Raw genomic sequence first — 21,358 nt, forward strand, 5'->3', positions numbered from 1 at the left:
GCTGTGACCAGAAGTCCTTGCATGTGTGTAGCGGATGCGCTAACAGGTTTACCTCTGGCCACAGACTGCTGTCTGCCTGGCTGATTGTTTTCTTGTTTTTTTTTTTTTTATTCATTAATTACATTGTATTATGTGACACAGTTTCATAGGTACTGGGATTCTCCCCACGCCCTTGCCTGGCTGATTCTTGCCAGGGCTTCCTTGGCTGAGCCTAAACTGCCTGCAGGAATTTTAATTCCTATAGCTTATAGCACATTAGAAAAGTGATCTTTGATTGAACTTGTGAAGTTGAACAAGAAAATTAAATGCCAAATAATTCTTAGAGGAAAAGCTAGACTTAGAAATGGAATTCTAAGAATGAAAACAGAACAAAACCAAAATCCTGCTAATTCTGCAAACACTACAGATGTGCTCTTAAATTAACTGTACTTTATTATTTCCTTAATATTATTGTAACTAGTAAGGGGTTTTGATGCTAAACAGTTCTTGATTTCTCTGTTCTCTCTTCTTTGGGAGGAGATACAGGGACAGAATTTAGATGGTTCACCACATCTACATAGTCCAGAACTTGAAAACAGTGTACAATGGCACTGAATGAAGAGGAAAATGCTTTTCTACTGGAGTATGACAAAATTCCTTTTCCTTGTGCTTAAAGTTTCCAACAAACAAAAAAACCTGTTCTCAAAGTTTCCATTCCGCTCACTCTGACTTAACCAAACCACTTCACAACAAAATCTCGGTGATCTGTTACCATCACCAGAAGGTAAAGTATGAAGGCAGGAGAGCCAGGCCTATTTAATACTGACTACTCATGTTCTGACTTTCACTGGTGATCAGCAACATGGCCACTCAGCCTGTAGAGCTGAACTTTGGAGCCAGAAACTTTCTGGCTGCAATGGCATCCTTTATTATAAAGAATGTATTCTGTCCCACGTGAAGTACAGCAACACTCATTCTGTTCACTTGATTTTAACTCCAGCCACAATGTGGAAGGATTTCAACCAAGCAGAGTGTGTGCCCTCCAAAAAATCCATCTTACCCATACTTAAATTATTGGACAAAACCCTAGGGCTACTGGGAAATTTGCTTTGAAAGAGATCAAACTGCAAATTTAGGTGCATGGACACCAACATTGTTCAGTAGTTTTTTTAACGATACATCAAAAATGGTACTTGTGAAGAGAGGCCAGGATCCTGGGCTGTCAGGGTAGGGAGATGGAGGACTCAGCTACAGCCTCTTAAAACAAAATCCAAGACAATCCTTGGCACCCCTGAAGCAGCAGTTCACAGGGGGACGCCGGCGTCTGCTCAGGAGGAAGCTGCCCCTGAGCTCCCCAAGAGAAGGTGGAAGTGAGGAACAGGAGGTACAAAGCCCTAGTGAGTGGGCAGGACGCCTTCCTCCTCGGGGGAGGGGAACTCGCAGACTGTGTTAGTAGTCCACGTTTTTAACGCAGCAAATTCAACTTTATCGTGCGGCTAAAATGAAAGGCGCTCATTGCCCTGAAATCTGAATCCCTCAGAGTATCTAGAAGAAATCTGATTAATATTTAGCGCGCAGCTTCCTCTTTGGCAAGTTGTTTTCTTATCAGCTCCTGTCTGATATTTCATTTTTTAAAAAATACATGCTAGCAGCCTTCAGATTTTTTTTTCCCTTTCTTCCCTTCCAGGAACAGCTGAGTTCGCCTCCAAACCAAGGGCACCTGTGAGCCAAAAATTAAATCTTAGCTAACTTAAAATTACTTTAGCCTCTGAAAGCCCTTTTATATGCCAAGATGGTTCCCATAGCAGACAGCCCTGTGTTGTTTGTTTTGTGTGAAAGTGAATGATAAAAGATCCATGAAATCGACACAGAAAGCCAGAACAGCAGAAAGAACTGAGGGCTCTCCATCACTGCGGCTTCTACCCTCTGCTGACTTGCAGGACAATGGGCGCTACACATCCAACTGCAGATCTAACACAGCTGTGCATTTCATTAGATGAAGAGCACTAGTGACACAAGTAAATAATTAACTTATTCTGCTCCGCTGACTGTGCTTATGAGACCAGCCATAGCTGACAGATTTTAATACAAGTTAACACAAAGAGACCATAATGAGCTTAGGAGTTAAAACAAAATATTTAGACAGAATTTGATGATCTTGAATCTCAAATTAGATGGATGATTTTTAAAATCACTGAATTCATTAGGGCAAAAACAGAGTTCTCAATCTTAGAGCGAACTTTTTTTTTAAAAGGTATTGCTCTGCTTTAAAATTGTTTGAATTCTGACTCAAAGTAGAAGATTCCTTCTTTTTAAATGAAAAACTCGAGAGTGCTTTCTTCTTGGACAGCGACATAAAATCCATTCCAACATTTAGCACTCTCAAAAGTTAGGGTCACTTTCCTTTAATGCTGGTTAAAAAATGTAAATGATATGCAGGCTGCTTCAGTGTGTTAACACTCCCCTGGGTCCTTGAAAAGAGGACGGGCTACAAATAAACCATATCTAATGGAAGCTGTTGTCAGACAATTACCGATTCATACCTTAAATGCTTACACAGCATTTCAGATTTTAAAATAAAATTTCATTCCCCTGGCTCATGCTGGTGGCTCAACCTCATTGTTTACAGCACAGCCTCCTGGCGGTAAAATGCAAATACATCAGCTTAACAAGTCCAGAAACACTTCATGTTCTCTTTGGGGCCGGCTGGGAATTAGAACACAGATAACGCTGTGAAACTTTGAACAAAAATACACAATATGGGGACGGCGAGTCGCAGAAAGCGGAAGTAAACACTGCACACCTAGTCAACAAAGAGTGATGCTATCCCCATCGATCTTAATTTCAACTTGTAGAGGGAGACAGCTCAGGGTCCCAAGGAAGCCACAAGTGTGAGAGCCCGACCCACTTAGCAGAGGTGAATCTGACACCCATGGCCAAAGCATTTTGTGCCACAACCCAGACATCGCAGGCTTCCACACCAATTTTCTATTTTTGGTTCCACAACATTACAGAACAACACAGAAATCACTGAAGAAGAGGTTAGCCAGCAAAATCCCAATTAACCTTATAGATCACCTAATTTTCTTTTTCTTTTTTTAAAGATTTATTTATTTTTATTGGAAAGGCGGATATACAGAGAGGAAGAGACAGAGAGGAAGGTATTCCGTCTGATGGTTCACTCCCCAACTGGCTGCAACAACTGGAGCTGAGCCAATCTGAAGCCAGGAGCCAGAAGCTTCTTTCAGGTCTCCCACGTGGGTGAAGGGTCCCAAGGCTTTGAGTCTTCTTGACTGCTTTCCCAGGCCACAAGCAGGGAGCTGGATGGGAAGCGGAGCTGCCGGGATTAGAACCACTGCCCATATGGAATCCCTGCACATGCAAGGTGAGGACTTTAGCCGCGAGGCTATTGCGCTGTGCCCAGATCACTTAATTTTCTTTAAAAACACTATTAATAGCAACTGACTTATCTCATTTCATTTTTCACTTTGTAAAAATGCAGTGTTAGGCATGAGCATCTGGCCTAGTGGTGTGCCATCCATGCAGTGTAGTCTGCCTGGGTTCGAGTCCGAGTCCTGACTTCACTCCGGACTCCAGCTTACTGCTACAGAACACCCTGAGAGGCAGTAGTTTTAAACACGCTCAGCCCCAATATCAAGTGTTTGGGTTTCTGCCTCCCATGTGGAAGACCTGGACTGAGTTTCCAGCTGTGATACCTCAGTATTAACCAGTGGCCTGCCTCTCTTCCAAAGGAAAAAACAAACAAACAAAACAGAAAACAACCCCATCCCCCAAACTAGTTTTACTGTCCTGGATCTGTGTGATGAACTGTCCTTACTAAAAGGTCTCCTATTTTGTTGGTAGTCACTACTGAGCAGATGCCGTGTGACAAGTGTGGTTGGTAGGAGGTGCAGACGAGAAAGAGATGCAGGGCCTCCATTGCAGAAAGGCAGAGGGCGCCTGTGCAGGCATCTGGGGAAGGGCGGAGAGGGGAGCCTTTATACAACTTAGCTCACCACACCCTAATGTTGTGGTAATGCCAAGCATACCAGGCCAGACGATCTAGTGGCCCACGTGTACCTTCTGCAGACACGGAACTGTCAGAGAAGGCTCTGAAGGAAGGACATGCTGCTGTGATGGTTCCCCAGGTCATGGCGCAGGAAGAAGGCTTGCTGTCAAGCTGAGAGCACTCTACCAGCGTCTGGCATTAACGAGGTTTGGAAATGGTTGGGGAAATGCCATCTGGGAAGAGTTCATAACCGCCAATCCTCCCCCCAGAGCTCCGGGGGGGCAGGCTATCCAGGAATCAGGTGGCCTTAAGACCAACTGAAACTATGTCATCTTAGGGTTGTGGACAGAGAACCGTTTTGTGGGCGGGCCTCGGTTCTCCAATCTCTGTAATGGGAATAATGAGCACCCATCTCATGAGGCAGTTGTGTTGGAACAGATGAGCTCATCTCTGACAACTACTTTTAGATCCCTAGAGAAAGGCTGCATTTAAACACAAGGAATCATTATTATATGAAAAAACTAATTACTCCCAGCAGGAAGCCATGAGCTAAGTGAAGGAGACCAACTTAATGAAGAGGAGCACTTGCAGTCGCACAAGCTTGGGCTGAAGAGACCTGCTCACTCCTTCGCGGACTGTTCAGGTCATTTACCACGATCCAGACGCTGTGTCCTAATAACGCTGCTGAGCGCTAGCGGGAGAGGGTGTTAACTGCTGATGAACACGGTGGTAAACGGGGCCAAAACAGCGGCGGGAATGCTTTCAAGCTTGACTGTTCCCACTAAGGATGAAATGTTTTGCTTTGAATAAACTCATCTCCAGGAGCCTTTAACTTTCACAAATGTGAATCTCTAAATCAAAACACGAAGGCCCCCACAGGTGTTGCTTCTTTCTTCCTCGCCTCCTTCCCAGTCAGCGAATGAACCTCCTTTTCTTTCTCACAGCACTACCTTAAATAATCCCCAGGGGCAGAGGGGAGCCCACTAACAGTGGTGAATCATCGGAGCTTTGTTCTGTGGGTGAATCCTTCCCAGACCTATCCCATCACTCGCTACATCCCAGCTGACATAATTTTAATTCGGCTCTTCCTTACATGTTAACAGATAAATAATGCATAAGAAAACTTGATTAGCTTTCTTATTAAAACATCACTCTAAATGAGAGGAGGCGCTAGAAGACAATACAGTTTTTACATGGCTTTCCCAGGAGCAGCTGAATGGTTTGCTGTGATAGATCTGCATAGTCGAAGCACACAAAGGGCTGATTAATTGAAACCCTTACAATGCTTCTGGAAGCCGCTATTGTAAAACAATAACCATAGGAACTTTACAAAATACACATGGCTGAATGTGTCAAGAGCTTAATAAAATGTGTTGAGGCTACACTATTTGGAAACAGAATTGGAGATTTTTATTCTGGGCCATAAAACACTAAATACCCTAATTTCAAAGCTTTAGTTGGATATTTACTGAAAGGTCACAGAGGTTACAGGCTAGCTACTGAAGACCAAAACTTGTTCTGAAAAAGTAAGTTACTTAAAATCTTCTTACAATAAGGGCTCTGTGAGGACAGAATAATCTTGATTCCTAACATGAAAGTAAGAGCTGATGAAATTTCTTTTGGGACCAATCTCTGGGGACAGTGGGAGGGGGCTTTGGCATCATGTACCTTATCTTGGGGCTCACGCTGTCAGCCCCATCAGCCTCCTCTACCCTCCCACTTAGAAACTCCCATTCAAGCGGGATCAAGCCAAGTAGGGAGCCAGAGATGTCCAGACTGTTTGAAGCTTCAGAGGATTTCAGACAGTCTCAAGTGCTACAAGAATACAAGGTGATATTACTTCAAACCAGGGCCTTTTTTGCTCTGTTGTAGAAAACAAAATATTCAGCAAAAAAAGCAATAACCAACAAAGGTCTGACAAAACCAAAGCTGGTTACAAAGCCTCATTTAAAAAGTAAGCTTTTTTTTTTTTTTTTTTTTTTTTGCATTTGTGACTTAGCAGGTTCTTCCCGTAGCTCCTTCGTGCCTACACTGTAAGGGTTCTCTAACATATTGGGAAGCCAGACTAAGTTTTCTATTCTTGTAAGAAAGAGTCGATCAAACTGTCCCTAAATTAATTCAACAGGTCTCTAAATAACTTGCATTAATGCAAAATAAAGGCAAGCTTCATGAATGGAACTTACTTTGAGCACCAGGAGAGCAAAGATGGAACTTTTCAACAATTTTATGCACAATTTTTATGAACCAAAGACAGACAGATACACTAAACCATTAAGTGGGAAAGCTACATTTTTAGAAGGTTGGATTTTTATTGTAAAACAGAAGTTGACTTTACTCCCTTCAACTTAGCTGTCTGGTCCTGCACGGTGTGGCGGGGGTGGGGTGTCAGGGAGCGCATGCCATTGTCTCCTGTTTGCCAGGACAAACACTCTTGCTTGGACGCAGTCCTCCCTCTGCTTAGGAAGCCTGCTCGGTGCTGCTGCGCGAGGCTGTGATCTGCAGGACCTTTGTTGGAGGTGCTAATCCTTTTTCACATGAGAGACTGAGAAATGCTCTTTCAGGGAAGTGATAGATTGCTTTTCTTCCCCCCCTCCACATCAAAGGAGCCCACTCTTTCCTCTCACATCATGAATGACACCAAAAGTCAGAGGAAATCTGGAAATATAATAATTTGATTTTCCTGAATACAGAAATGCTACATGGGAATTCCAGAGATTGGCAGAAAATCTTTGACAGAGAATTTTTAAAAACAAATACAAAAAAAACCCCCTAAAAAGCCCCCAGGAAATCTAATAAATGCACTAACCATCATAGAAAAGAAGACACAAGACAAAATACTGTTGTCCCAATGACTTTCCTCATTTTGACAATTACACACATTACCACAGTTTCAACAGAAAGTCTAGTTCTAGACATGATCACAACCAGCATTTATACGTAAATATCTCTCCCTATGTTTAACTCTATCTATAAAGACAATCATGAACACAGAAGGGAAAACACAGAAGATTCTAGACCCATGGTCTGCTCTGATTTCCCTCCAGAGCATCACTTTGTGTCAACAGCGGAAACCCGGGCTTTGCTCTAAAGTTCTTGCAGTCTAGACCACCTGGGACAGATGAGGATTTCAGGGTTAACATACTTCCCCCAACTGAATTTAAAATATAGTTTTCCTTCTCTTTACACACAAATTCACAACCTTTTATTAAATCATCTCCCTCTACCCAGTGTTTTGCACACTGCTAGGGACTCTCAGCAAAGAGAGGCCCACAGCCAATTCACTGCACATCCACTGAGGAGGTTCTAAGTGACTTCACAAAGACCTCAATTGAAAGGCTGTGCATCCTTAAGGTTACATGAAGGTCTTACAGGAAGAAACTGAAATTTCCTCACTAAAAAGTGCATAGTAAGGAGATCGGCCTGTGTCTTAGCTGGAGGTCTTCAGGTTAATTGTGATGCCATCTTTTTTTGTTGTTTTTCTAAAGAAACACCTTTTCTTTCCTCATTACCTGGCTCTCTGCTTAGTCCTCCTCTGTTTGGGAGGAAAGTGAAAGGCCTATTACATCTTTAACAGCTAAGACACTTGCATTTCTACAGTGGGCCTCCTCTGAGCAATCACATTCATCCTTGCTTACCATACAGCACTTGCTGATCCCTGCCTACTGGGAACCAACACTGCTGGTAGTGGTCGACCCACTCCTCTGCCCTCACTCTCTTACAATACAGCACTTGCTGATCCTGCCTACTGGGAACCAACACTGCTGGCGGTGGTCTGGTCGGTCCACTCCTCTGCCCTCACTCTCTTCCACACGAGCTCTTTCATCGCATGCAACAGACAGAATGCTCTTCAGCTTCTCCACACTGGTTTCATTTAGTTCCTAATGATCCCACCACCTTGGAAGCAATAAGGCTCAAGTGGTACACACTCAAGTTCTGTAAAACTAATTTTCAAGACTCTGCTGGTTGCTAGAGAAGAAATTTTAAGAGGCATCAGGCAGAGATATGCAACATACATCTTATGCATATAAGATGTACAAAAAGAATCCCTAACAATAGTTTTCTCACAGTAACCTTTTAAGAAATGCTCAAATTAGGCAGCCTGCCAGGCCACATTACCTGAAGAACAACAAATGTAGTGTTCCACATGGAGGAGAGTGTGCATAAGGATATAGTAAGTAAAAATTACGGTTCAGTTCCCTCAGACTGAATATCCATGTGTCCGCTATTTGAAAGACAGAATTAGAGAGGCAAAGACAAGGGAAATAGAGATCTTCCATCCACTGGTTTACTTCCCAAACGGCAGCAAAGGCCAGCAAAGGTCAGGTGAAAGCTAGGAACTTAGAACTCTGGCTGGGTTTCCCACATGGGTGCAGGGGCCCAAGACCTGGCCTATCTTTCATTGTTTTTCTAGGCACATTAATAGAGAGCTGAATTGGAAGTGAAGTGGCCAGGACTCAAACTGCCACCCATTTGGGATGCCAGCAATGCAGGCAGCGACAAATCTGCTTTGCCATGCCTCCAGCCCCAAGACTACATTTCAAGAATGAAGATCAAGTTCAGCTAACTACTGCTTCTACTCTGGCTTCCATCTGGACCCAATCAGAAACAAATCACAGTGGGAATCACAGCAAGACACAGATACCTGGAAAGTCACAATCCCTTAAAATATTTCTCAGTTTGTTTCACTATTTTTGCAAATGCCATATGGATGTTGTGGATGACATCCTTCATTTCATTCCCATCATGCCTGCCAACACCCAACTCTCCTTTAAGTCTGACCCAGCTCCTCCTTGGGGTCCCCACTATGGCTTGAGTTAAGAGTGTGGCTCATCCGTCTGACCCTTAATTTCCTCATTCTATAAGGAAGGAATAACAACAGCACAGGTCAAAGGGTAGACTACAGATGAAACTGCTTGTAAATTATCAAAACATAGAAAAGTAAAACACTATAGCTCTGAGGACCAATACCATGCACATGACTCCTAACTTTGCTTGCAGGCCTAAGCTCTCCTTGGAGCTCCAGCCCCTCTTTTCAATCACCTAACATCCTGATTACTTGGAGTCAATACTCATCTCTCAAATCCAAGGCTTCTGTTCTCAGCCCCTGCTCCTGCTTAACCTCAAACACTACTCCTTGCTCAGACTGCAAACCTCATCTTCCTGTCACAACATCCAAGCTATCAGCAAGTCCTCTTGGTTCTCTCCCCAGTGCCTGGTCTCTTCTCACCACTTCTCGCTGCTCTTCTCCTAGTTTACACCACAGATGGTCTCCCTGCTGCCCTTCCCATCTTCCTCCTGCTTGAGCCCTTGGAGTTGTGAGGTAGAGTCTGTCACCCCTTGGCTTACACTCATCATCCGGCAGTACCTCTGGTTCCTCCCGGCATCATACATAGAATATAAAGCCCAAAGTTCTTTCTTTCGGCCACAAAGCCCAGTAGGGCATGTTCCTGTCCTCCTTCTCTGCTCAGGGTAAGTGAGTAGAAAGCAGGGAACAATTACAGTTCCAGGCCAGACGCAGACCCTCCTGGCTCTATGTGCCTTTTTACTGTTCCTCAGCACACCAAGCTCATTCATGCCTCACGACTTACATGCGGAAGGATTCCTTCTCTCCACCTGGAACTTTTTTCAATGTATCAGTTTATTTACAAATGGGGAAAAAAACTTCAAAAACAAAAAGTTGTGCCACTGTCACACCTCGGACTTCAGACAGATGACATTCAAGGGGAGGAGTAAAGTGACGTCAGAGACACCTCAGCCCAAAAGGACATAAATTACCCTCCAATAACTGAAAGTTCAAACTGTGGCAAGTATTTTTGTGATGATTAACAGTCACATCATATTTCTCAGGATGTGAAAAGATGACAAGGAATTCATCAACAAAACAATGCCAGACAGTGTCCAAGAATTAAAGGGCACAAGCTTCCAGAATAGGAGGAGCCTTGATTTCCTAGTGAAAAAAACAAAAAACAAAAAACAAAATTCTATCTACAGAATATCAGAATTTTGGGAAAGTAAGACAGTAAAACCCTCCAAGTGAAGGTTGGAGCAGGAAGGGGGCAGAGAGAGAAACAGGGAACAAGAAAAGGTTAATATGCAGAAAGACTTCACAGGGAGTTGAGATGACACTCTTAAGATGCCATCAAAATCCTCAAGCAAAATATATTTCAACTGAAGTAAACCAAGAACCGGGAGAACATATTCAGACATTTGAGATCTCAAAAAACCGTACTGCTTGTGATCCTTTCTTGGCAATTTAATGAACAGTATATTCTAGCAGGAGAAGGGGAAGGGAAAGGGAAAGAAACAGAAAGATAATACAGGAAGTCAAGCACAGGTGGCAGGGTGTGGTTCTAGACTGTGTACTAACCCCCACTACCTCCAAATGTGACTTTATTTGAATACAGAGCCTTTAAATAGAGTGATAGGGTAGGGCCTAGTCCAATGACTGGTGTCCTTGTAAAGAGGAACAAGACACCAGGAATACTGTGTGCACAGAGACAAGGCCTTGTTTGGACACGGCGGGAAGGAGCCATCTGCAGCCCCAGTAGGGAAGGAAGCTTCAGAAAGATGCCTCATCTCACTCAGTCCTTGATCTTGAACTTTCAAGCTTCTTAACTGTGAGAAAATATACTTCTGGTGAGTGACACTGTCTGAGCTGTATGCTAGGGCAGCCCTCATAAATTAACTCAGGGTGCTGACTAACCTTTGAAGACAGTTCCAAAGCACACAGCAGCTACACTGCTCCCATCCCTGTCTGGCCCAGGCTTTTCCCGGGATGGAAGAGAGCACAGCACCAGCCTGCCAGTTCACCCTGGTGGAAACCACTGTACTGGCTGGGAAAAGCTACCAGCTTGGAGCAAGAACAAGGGCTCTATAAAGGAGATCTTTCCTGGGAAAAAGAAAGGGTTCTACCAGACTACTGAAAATTGTACTGAGGAAAATTGTACTGAGAGGTTGTGGATGGTAGAAAAGAACAGAAACAGGAATAAAGGAAATTAGACAAATAAAAAAATAAGAAAGTTAACTTTAAAATTAATAAAGAGGGATTGGTGCTGTGGCATAATGGGTAAAGCATCACTGTGATACAGACATCATACTGTAGATCCAGCTTCCTGCTGATGACCTCGGAAAAGCAATGGAAGATGGTCCAAGTGTTTGGGCCCTTTCCACACACATGGGAGACCCAGGAGAAGCTCCTGGCTTCACCCAGGACCAAATCGTGGTCACTGTGGTTATTTGGAGAGTGAAAGAGTGAATGGGAAATCTCTCAACTTTTCAAACAAGCAAACAACAACAAAAACCAAAACTAAGAAAACATACTTTTAGTTATTTAAGAATGAACACTACGTAGTCATTACAGTGCATTCTAACTAATGAAGCAATGCAGAACTGCGATGAGCCTATTCTAGGAGAGTGGGAGAGCAAGGATGAGAGAGCCAAGTGCTGGGTCCTCCTTTCCATCATCATAGGAAACCAACAGGCACAATCTGAAATTGACAAACAAATGTATACCTGTTTAGAGATATTTAGAAGTGGGAAGGTCAGTATGAGAAGAAACTTCTTCTGGGGAACAGAATTAGAGAAGCAGCAGAGACTAAGGTCTTTCAGTAGAGGACAACCCTTTTTTGTCCTTTCTGATCCATTAAAATCATGTGTACTTATTATTTGATCAATGAATGATGCTTAAAAGAAATGAGTCCTACGTCATTTCTCTCTGTGCTCTATAAAAGCTTACACTATCTACTCTTGGTCTGCTTTATTCCCAATCTTTTCAACAAATCTGATGCAGCCACAGAGTAGGGACCATCAATGGGATCTAGGCTAATCAGAAGGTTTTTACCTTTGGATTAAAAGCCATCTGGAAGACAGAAAACGAGCAAGATGAACTCTTTCTACAAGTGAAAGGTCAGCAATGCCCAGGAGGACTTCTTTCATGTTCGCACAGAGATACACAGGGCAAAGCCCTCAAAGACTTGAACACATCTCTCCACTCTACTGCTAGGAACTCTGTCTTTGAACGAGCACCAAGCGGATCATTCCAACAGTCTGCAAAAAGGCCGTCGTGTAAAAAATCCCTGGCACTTTACTTGGAGACTTCTACTTGCAAAAGCTTACTAATTAGGTGTGGTTTTGATTTTTAAAAGATGTGCTTTGTCAACACACATACATGTATGCACACAAAACGTACAGACTAACCCTGAGTGAAATCAATCTTGTTGAGAATTTGTCTCTTGTCTGTTTTTAAACTATCTGTTAAGTGTGTGCGATGAAAAAGACTTCCTCAGGCTCCTGAGAAAACAGCCTCCTGGGCTCAGCCCTCGGACGGAGGTAGGACACTGTGGATAATCATAGCAATGGCTTCCAGGGTCCAACACTCCACATGAGACTCTCAGGGATTACAGACGCAGGATGTGGGCAAGGAAGGCTTACAAACTGGCGCAGATGGAGGAACGTTCTCTCAGTCTTGTAATGCTTCCAGTGCCAACATCTTAGAAGAGTATCAGACTTGGCTACTTGTCCAGGTACAGGTCAAGTAAGACAGGGACTGTAAATAAAGTCATGATCACCCCAAAATGACTTACAAGTGTATCTCAAGAACTATCAAGACCCAATTTGATTTGACTATCACTGGCAAGTAGTAGAAAACATTAGAAATTGAGTCTACTTTTAAAAACACCTAGAAGAGTATTAAGAGCATCTCAGGGGACATAGGAATTAGAGATGTCAAATTCACACTAACAGATGGAACAAATTTCTTCTTAAAAATATTGACAGGCTAAAACAATCTTGCTTCTGTCAACTGAACTGAAAACATTTCGATGAAATACTATCTTAGTCTAAAATAGTTTAATTGGCACAAGACAACTCAGACTGGATTTCTTTGGCCAAATTAACTGTGATGTTTGATTTACTTGCTTGGCAAATACAGTTAAAAATCAGCAAGGATATACTGTGCAGCTATCATCAAGCCAATCCATGAAAACAAGGAGATACCGCTCTCATTTAAAAGGAAAGTGAGAGTCAAGGTTGCAAAGTAGAAGTGACAGTCTTAAGCATACTCCAAAGCACACCAGCCAGTGTTAGTGGTCACTGCCACTATTTCTTGACTACTTACTATACATTGGGCACAATGCTAACTACTTAAACAGTGCAGCCTCATGGTTAGTTAATACCTTGGACTCAAGTCAAGCTGCTGAGGTTAAAAAATGAGTTCTGCCACAAATTGTGTAAATTTGGCCAAGCTGTGAATCTCTTTGCCTCTGTTTCCTCATCTGTAGAATGGAACTAATAATAATGGATTCCAGCTCATAGGACTGTGTGAGAATCAAACGAGTCATGGATATCAAGTCAGTCTGGCACACAGTGCTACCAAAGTGTCAGCTGAACACACAGTGAAGATGTACCTTCCATCCAAAACCAAAATAGGGATTAGTATTTATTTCAATAACCACATGCATTTTAATAGGTACATTATGTAAAAATTTATTCCTAATCATAATTTTGGGTATAGCAATTACAGTAGAATGAAAGAAAACAACATAGGAAAGCAGTTCTATGACATCATTGCTAAAATCTGAGCAAGCAAATCTGAGAAATGAAGCAGGAATGATTTTGTTAACGTAATATTTTTTCAAACATGCTATGTTTTTTGAAAGGGAGAATTTATACACTACTTCTTTTTTTTTTTAAAGATTTATTTTTATTACAAAGTCAGATATACCGAGAGGAGGAGAGATAGAGAGGAAGTGGAGCTGCCAGGATTAGAACCAGCGGCCACATGGGATCAAGGCGAGGACCTTAGCCACTAGGCCACGCTGCCGAGCCCTATACATTACTTTTTAAATGTGTGCTCATACATACTTCAGTATGTTGAGCTTTATAAAGCAGCCAAGCAAAGGCTACAACTCACCTTTTTGACCATGGCGACTGCTGAATTTATCCCCGATCTCTGGACGCCTCGTCTGTCTCAGCAGCATTTTGATCAGAAAAGCATCCTCGGCATTTGAAGATATCATCACTTTCTCAATAAAGGAATCTGTGGCCCCTTTGTAGCTAATTTTAAGAGAAAATCACAAAAATGGCTTTTATACTGCAGTCATGAATTAATCAACATGACATATTCTAATGAGTTGCTTCCTCCCCACCCCCCAAGAATTCTGACATTCTCATCTGGAATACTGAAAAATGATGTCCATCTTACACATGAAATTCAAATTTTACAACTTTCCTTCCACAGCCTTCTACATTTGTTCTAAGGTAGGCACATTGCAATCTAACCCTCCCGACAGTCCTCTCAGGTTATTCCCCCATTACCAAGACACTAAGTCATGTGTGCAAGGGCTCAGGACATAGAGTGGACTGCGACTTGAGTTGAACTTGTCAGATCCAACTCAAAGTTCTTTTTTAAAGATTTTTACTTGTTTTTTATTGGAAAGTCAGATCTACAGAGGAAAGAAAGGACATAAAAAGATCTTCCATGCACTGGTTCACTCCCCAAGTGCTGCAACAGACAGAGTTGAGCTAATTCGAAGCCAGGAGCCAAGAGCTTCTTCTGGGTCTTCCACGTGGATGCAGGCCTCCAAGACTTTGGGCTGTACTTGACTGCTTTCCCAGGCCACAAGCAGGGAGCTGGAAGGGAATACGAACTGGCGCCCATATGGGATCCCAGCATATGCAAGGCGAGTACTTTATCTACTAGGCTACTGCACCAGGACCCCAAGTTAAAAGTTCTTATCCACTTTTTAAGTAGCCCTTTGTTCTACTCAGCTTTTCCATGATTCATTATTTTTAAAAATTTATCTATTTAGCTTAGGAGCTTCTTCAGCTCTCCCATATAGGTGCAGGAGCCCAGGCCTTGGGTCATCCTCTGCTTTCCCAGGCCATTAGCAGGGAGCTGGATGGGAAGTGAAGCAGCTGGGACTTGAACCAGCACCTATATGGGATGACAGTGCAGCAGGCAGAGGAATAGCTTGCCATGTCATCATGCTGGCCCAACTTCATGACTAATTTTTAAAAATATTTATGTATTTGAAAGTTAGAGTTATAAGGGAAGAGATCCTTCATCCATTAGTTCACTTCCCAATGACTGGGCCAGGCCAAATACCAGGAACATGAATTTCCTCTGGGTCTCCCACATGGGTGGCAGGATCCCAAGTACTCAGGTGATCATTGCTGCTTCCCAGGGTGCACAGAGCAGGAAGCTGGACTGGAAGCAGAGCAGCACTCGAATGTTTGCCTTCTTGCTCTTCAGCCCTCTGAGCCAGTCTCCTGGCTCTTCAGCATGGGGTTCAAATCTTGGTTCTACCGCTTTGGAGACCTTGGTGAGTTATTTCACCTCTACTTGCCTAAGTGTCCACATCTTTCTACAAGCTATTAACATTTCATAGGATAGCGGAAGGATGAACTAATACATGCAAAAATCCCAGAACTGTCATAGCAGTAAGCACAGTGTAAATTCTCCACAAGGCTATCACAATCTCTGCTAGCTTTTGTTTGTACTATCACAGCATGGGGGTTGTTCTGGTTCACCTCACTAAACTGCATAATTGATTATATTTTAGAACTGAGAAGGAAACTTTTTTTTTAGAGATAAGCAACTCTCTCACTGTAGAGATGACAAAACTGAGGCCAACAGAGTTTGGTGTTTTATCCACGAGCTGGTACAATGCAGGCAATGCTTGAACGGGGCCACATTCCAGCATAGTGATAATGTCAAACTGCAGCCAGTGTGCTTTAATTTTTTAGAACACAAATTTTGTATGTTGCTCTTCATAAATTTCTAATTCTTCCACAACTTAGTCACAAGATGCACTGAGCCTCTCAAATCCACGAACCTTCATGCCATGTGCCTTCACCTTGGTGTTTATTCCACCAGGAGCCCTTTTGGGTCACACCTCAGACCAAGATTAAAAGGCTCTGTGATTTCACAATTCAGTTTTACCTTCTAGTCTAAATTGTTCTTATGAACAAATTCTAGAAGTCCAAATGGCTACTGCTAGTCTTCTAGGCCCAAGACCTGAATTCCAAGTTCCCTCATGCTTCCTCTTTGTCTACCCTTTCCACTCCCAAGGCACTAACAATACATACGTGATGGGCACATCTTTGTACTGTGGCTGCCGTGGCACACTGCTTCCTTCCAGAGGGATCTGAGTCACGGTGGGCATGGATTTATTCACCAGTACTTGTTTATTTTCTACTTTCTCACCTAAGACATGGTAAGTAGCAATTTTAAGTCTCTCTCAGGGTGTTACAACAAGTTCATATCACTTATTCCCATTCACAGTTGTATCAATTAGTAACAAGTTGATCTAACTTAGAGAATGAGAAGATAAAAACTATTTCTTTGCTTTTCTCGTATTCCCACCATGCTCGGCATCTCTTCTTGGTAAGACCTAAGACCAGCTTCTCACAGTACTGTCACAGCATCTCCTTTCCAAGTTGCACTGATGGCTGCTGTTAAGGAGCAAGAGAAAAATCTCCAAAAACAGAGGCAGCCAAGAGGGGAAACCCATGAACTGCCAGCCCCATACACCCCAATGCATCCGCTTCTCCCCTCCCAGGGGCCATCTATGACATGCTCCCGAGGCGAGGTTTTCCTGAGCAGTTTCCCAGTGCAGTTTCTCCACTCGCAGCACAGTGCTCGGCACCTGGCCTCCGGACAGTACTCAGTAGCGCTCTCCTCTGTTCCACTCCCTTCTCCACACTGTACTTAGACAGATCTGCTTTGGAATCCATCTGAGGCTGTCCTTTCTTTCGAAATCATTATGGAAATAGTGTCATGGCTGCAAGGTCCTGCCTAGTACAACCCCTGTTCTGTTCTCCCTCTCTCTGGAGACTCCTCATGTTCACCCCACTCTACTATGCTTTCTTCCCCAAACCCTTTTTTTCAGCAGGAGAAGCGGGGGCGGTGGGTGGGGAAATAGGCTGGACAGGTTAGGAAAAAATCTTGCATATGCTTTATTTTTAAAAACCATTTTAGTAGTTTCAATAAATTATTTATTAGTATTTAATAAATATTAGTTCTTAAATAAATACTTCACAGCAATAATTCTAGCCAGCCACACTGGCCTTCTGGATCCTCCAGCTGTCAAGCTTGCCAAGACTTGCACCAACTTCTCCCACTGCTTAGAACACGTCTCCCATCCTTCCTTCCTTAGTAGTTGCCTCTATTCATCCTTCTGATCTCAGCTTACCTTCTTGGGGGATGCTGACTTTCCCAAATATGTTGAATCCTCTTGCTCCCTACCTATTGGATCTTCTTTCTCTAATTCCTCAGTGCAGTTATACTTTGATCCATGACTGTGTGTGATCCTTTAATCAATGTCTGTCTCCCAACTCAAGTCTGTAAGACTCTTAAGGGCAAGGACTACTGATTGCATCAACAACTCACGACAAGCTTGCAATCATAATGGGAAGGAGATTCTAAAATCAGTATGCAAGCAAAACACAGAAACAAAAGACATCCTGATGTGGTGTAGGGACACAATCCTAGAGTAATGATCACCTACAGTGCCGTTTCTGTGAATCAAAGCTATGTCTAAAATACTAGGGCAGATGATTGTGATGTAAAAACATAATGTACACAAAAATAGATTAGAAGGAAATTCATCAAAAATGATATGAGTCTCGTTAATGCTGTTTTATACATTATTTCTCTGCTCTGTCCCTCAAATATTCAGAAATAGTAGAGTAACAAACATAATTTTAAGAAGTATACATTAAAAAAATTTTAAAGGCTTTTACCTGGAGAACAAATACCATCTGCATCTAAAATTTCATGTCGCCAGATAGGTTTTCTGGTAGCAGCATCCAACATGGGCCCCATCACTTTATCGAAAGTCTGATTGGTATAGCGTTTCAATGTACATTTAGCATTTTTATATACTAAGCAACGGCCAAAGCCTAAAATGAAACCAAAATGGGTATCAGAACCACCATCAATTGTGCTTTTCGAAATCCTCCTACATTACCTTCCCAAACCACTCCACTTGTAGATAACTGAGTCCTGACAAAAACCAAAAGCCAACTTGAAGAAACAACTCAGGATCCCTCCCTATCATTTGTATAAACAAAGCGATCTCTGTGACCCCTTGTCAGTTCATAAAGCTGGGAGAAATAAAAGAGCGACACGATGACTCTTTAAGAGTACAGAGCTATAGAATATTAGAATTTGAAATCATCTGGCTAATCAATCCCTTTCTTTTACAGGCACAATGAGTGAGGTCCAAAGAAATCAAGTGTCCAAAGTCACACAGATGTTAGTAATAGGTCTGAGAACAGGCGAGGACCACCATGTACTCTAGGTACATATCTTTATGGTGCAAGACTTCCATTAACCTTTCCTGGAAAGTTTTTATTGTTTATAAATTTTATCTATTTACTTTCACTTGAAAGGAAGAGTGACAATATATATACAGTGAATGAGGAGTGAGACAACAAGAGCAATTTCAACTCTGTTTCACTGCCCAGATCCCCATAGCAGCTAGGACTGGGCCAAGCCAAAGCCAGTGACACAGAACTCCAAGCAGGTCTCCTACATGAATGGCAGGGATTTAATCACTTGAGTTATCGCATGTAGCCCCCCAGGATGAGCATTAGCAGGAAGCTGGATGAAGCACAGCCCGCATTCAGCACTGCATATGCAATGAAGGTGTCCCAAGTACGTTGTTTCACTGCTGTGCCAAACTTACTTGTATCAGGAAGTTTTCCTTTGAAAATTTTTGGGCAGTTAGACAAAGCTCAGAACAAGCAAGCAAACAAAAAAAATTTTTTTTTTTTTTTTTTGCCAGAGGAGAAAGCAAAGGGAGTTATCACATGCTATTAATAGGGTAAATTTTGCCTCTGCTGTAAAACTTGAGAGGTTAAAGGGCTGACATTGTGACGTGGGCAGTAAAGTCCCTGCCTGCCAACTTGCATCTAGGCTGCTCCACTTCCAATGGCCTGAGAAAACCAGTGAAAGACGGCCTAAGTCTTTGGACCCCTGCCATCCACATGAGAAACCAGATGAAACTCCTGGCTCCTGAATTTAGCTTGACCTATTGCTGCCATGCGGCCATCTGGGGAGTAAACCAGCAGAGGGAAGCTCTCTCTTTCTCTCAAAATCAATAATTAAAAATTTCTTAAAAAATATTTCTCCCTTCCTACCCTGCCCCAGCCTTTCAAGTAGATGAAAATAAGCATTCAAAAAAATTTACAGTTTAATTGCATGCTAAAAACACATTTATCTAACGAATGAGAGAAAAGCTGGAAGATTATTAAACAATCTAAGAATGAAGCACCCAAAATGAACAGAAGAAAAAATTTTGGATAGAGTAAAATATGCAACTACTGAAACCCTCAAAAAATATTACCAGTTGTAAAGCTACCCAAGAGAGTTATCATCCCTTCAACAGTAAACATCATGTCCCAAGAATTTCTTCAAACTGGATTTTCTGATTGGCTTAGGACATACTAAGCCATGGGAGAGCTAACTTAAACCAGGAAAATGCCTTAGGATTAGATGTCAGTTACTGAGATGGGCATTTGGCACAGTAGCTAAGTTGCAGCTTGGGATGCCCACATTATATACTGGATTGTCAGTTTCAGGTCCTGGGTTCCCTACTTCCAATGTAGCTTCATGTTTAAGTGCACCATGGAAAGCAATACATAATGGCTCAAATGCTTAGGTCCCTGCCACTCACATGGGAGACCTGGATAGAGTTTCAGGCACTTGGCTTTGGAATGATCTAGTCTTAGCTGTAATGCATGTGTGGGAATATCACTCTCTGCTTTTAAAATGAAACGAAAATAAATAAGTAAAAATCTACAACAAAAATGCAAGCATTACTAATGAAATAAAAAGTATGGCTGGAAAATCCTTCACTTAGGATTTTCTAGCAAAAGCAGGAACTCTTAAGAGATCTAAGAATGTGAACATAAAGAATCAATCATGTAAAAGTGGATTTCAGCGTACTAATGTGATTTTTTTAAAATGTGAAAGTCCATGTGCAATGCCATAAACGTTTATCATTAGTGGTAGATGGATCCTCACATGTGTCTCTGAGCAAGGTCTTACTCATCAGAGTTCCTAGTAAATTGTGCATGACCCTAATACTCAGAACCCAGACAGCCAGCTGATCTTGAAATCTCCTATGACAGCCATTACCGCAACAAGCTGGGCTGCAGTGTGAATCTGAACTGCTTGTAATCAAGAAGTGCTTTAAGTGCAAATGGGCATTTTATTTACAGGTGGAAGCTTCAAGGGTAAACAGTAAACAGTTTAACAGTAAACTCAAATCATTAAATTGTGACGTGGAGTTGCTGACAGACATCACAAAGTCTGCAGATTTCCACATACATGAAATCAGTTAATCAGAAAGGAAAACATCTAGTTTTAAAGCATGGCTGTTGTCATTTGGAGGAAAAAAAGAGGCATAAATTAAGTGCAGCCAACATTAACGCCAAAGACACATGTCTTGGGGTACTATTATGGCTGCCTAGCAACTGCCAAGAGGGAAGGGGAGGTAGAGTGGCGATGCCAGGGAGCCAGGGAGCAGCAGAGACTGTGAATAGATAAGTCAGACTTGAGTCAGGTGACAGCTCACACAGCCCAGCCAGGGGAGGCTTGCCAGGGAAGCGCTCAAAATACTGAGAAAAAAAGCATAAAACTACAAGCCAGAATTTGCATAGGTGTGTTTTTATCTTCTGTCATCTGGCAAATTAAAAAAAAAAAAGGTGTAGAGTTAAGAAGTGAAATATAAAAATAGCCATTGCTACCCCAGTGTTGTTACTGCCATCTCAAACTAGCTTGTTCTTGATCACTAGATAGATTTTTTTAGAAGAAAAAACTCATTTTATATACTGCAATTTCTGTGGGAAAATAAACTAATTCTATTCTTTTCCTCTTTGAAGAATTGTTTTAAGTCACTAATAAATAACACCAACAAAAAGACACTATATAGCAGTATATTTAACAAATTATTTCCATAGAATATTCATTACAAAAAAAGTCAAATATCAAAACCTCGCAGCTTTCTCTTTGTGTATTACAAAAGACAAATCAACTGCATTAGTGTTGCTCACAATAGTTATCATTTTTATTTAAGTTTTGAAAAGACAGCTTTGGTGTTCAAAGCTTTGGGAATTCACCTACCTCTGTCCAGGGAGGCCTTGTTTAAAACAAGAGCATCTTCGATGTCATAGCCACTGTAACTCATCACGGCCACTATCGCATTCTGTCCAGCTGGCAGTTTCTCAAAATCGATCAACTCAATGGTTTTTGTCTTAACCAGGGGCTTTTGTGGATATGCTAGTAGATACATGAGAGTATCAATTCTGTTCCGCTGGTTATATCCAATAGTTCCTTCATTGAGATTGAAGAAAACAAAATGC

The 21,358-nt window shown here is 42.2% G+C and overlaps 1 protein-coding gene across 1 annotated transcript in view; it reads right to left on the bottom strand.

Annotated features, from left to right (window-relative positions):
• Positions 1–21,358, bottom strand: part of POLR3B (RNA polymerase III subunit B) — a 103,270-nt gene that overhangs the window by 14,687 nt on the left and 67,225 nt on the right. Inside the window, exons 20-23 of the mRNA XM_004589579.3 lie at positions 21,120–21,329; positions 17,732–17,890; positions 16,076–16,193; positions 13,899–14,041 (exon numbers count right to left, since the gene is read on the bottom strand). Of these exons, the coding sequence (XP_004589636.1) occupies positions 13,899–14,041; positions 16,076–16,193; positions 17,732–17,890; positions 21,120–21,329 (630 nt within the window). The remainder of the gene's footprint in view (positions 1–13,898; positions 14,042–16,075; positions 16,194–17,731; positions 17,891–21,119; positions 21,330–21,358) is intronic.

This window comes from Ochotona princeps, chromosome 15 (genome assembly GCF_030435755.1).
Source record: "Ochotona princeps isolate mOchPri1 chromosome 15, mOchPri1.hap1, whole genome shotgun sequence".
NCBI lineage: Eukaryota > Metazoa > Chordata > Mammalia > Lagomorpha > Ochotonidae > Ochotona > Ochotona princeps.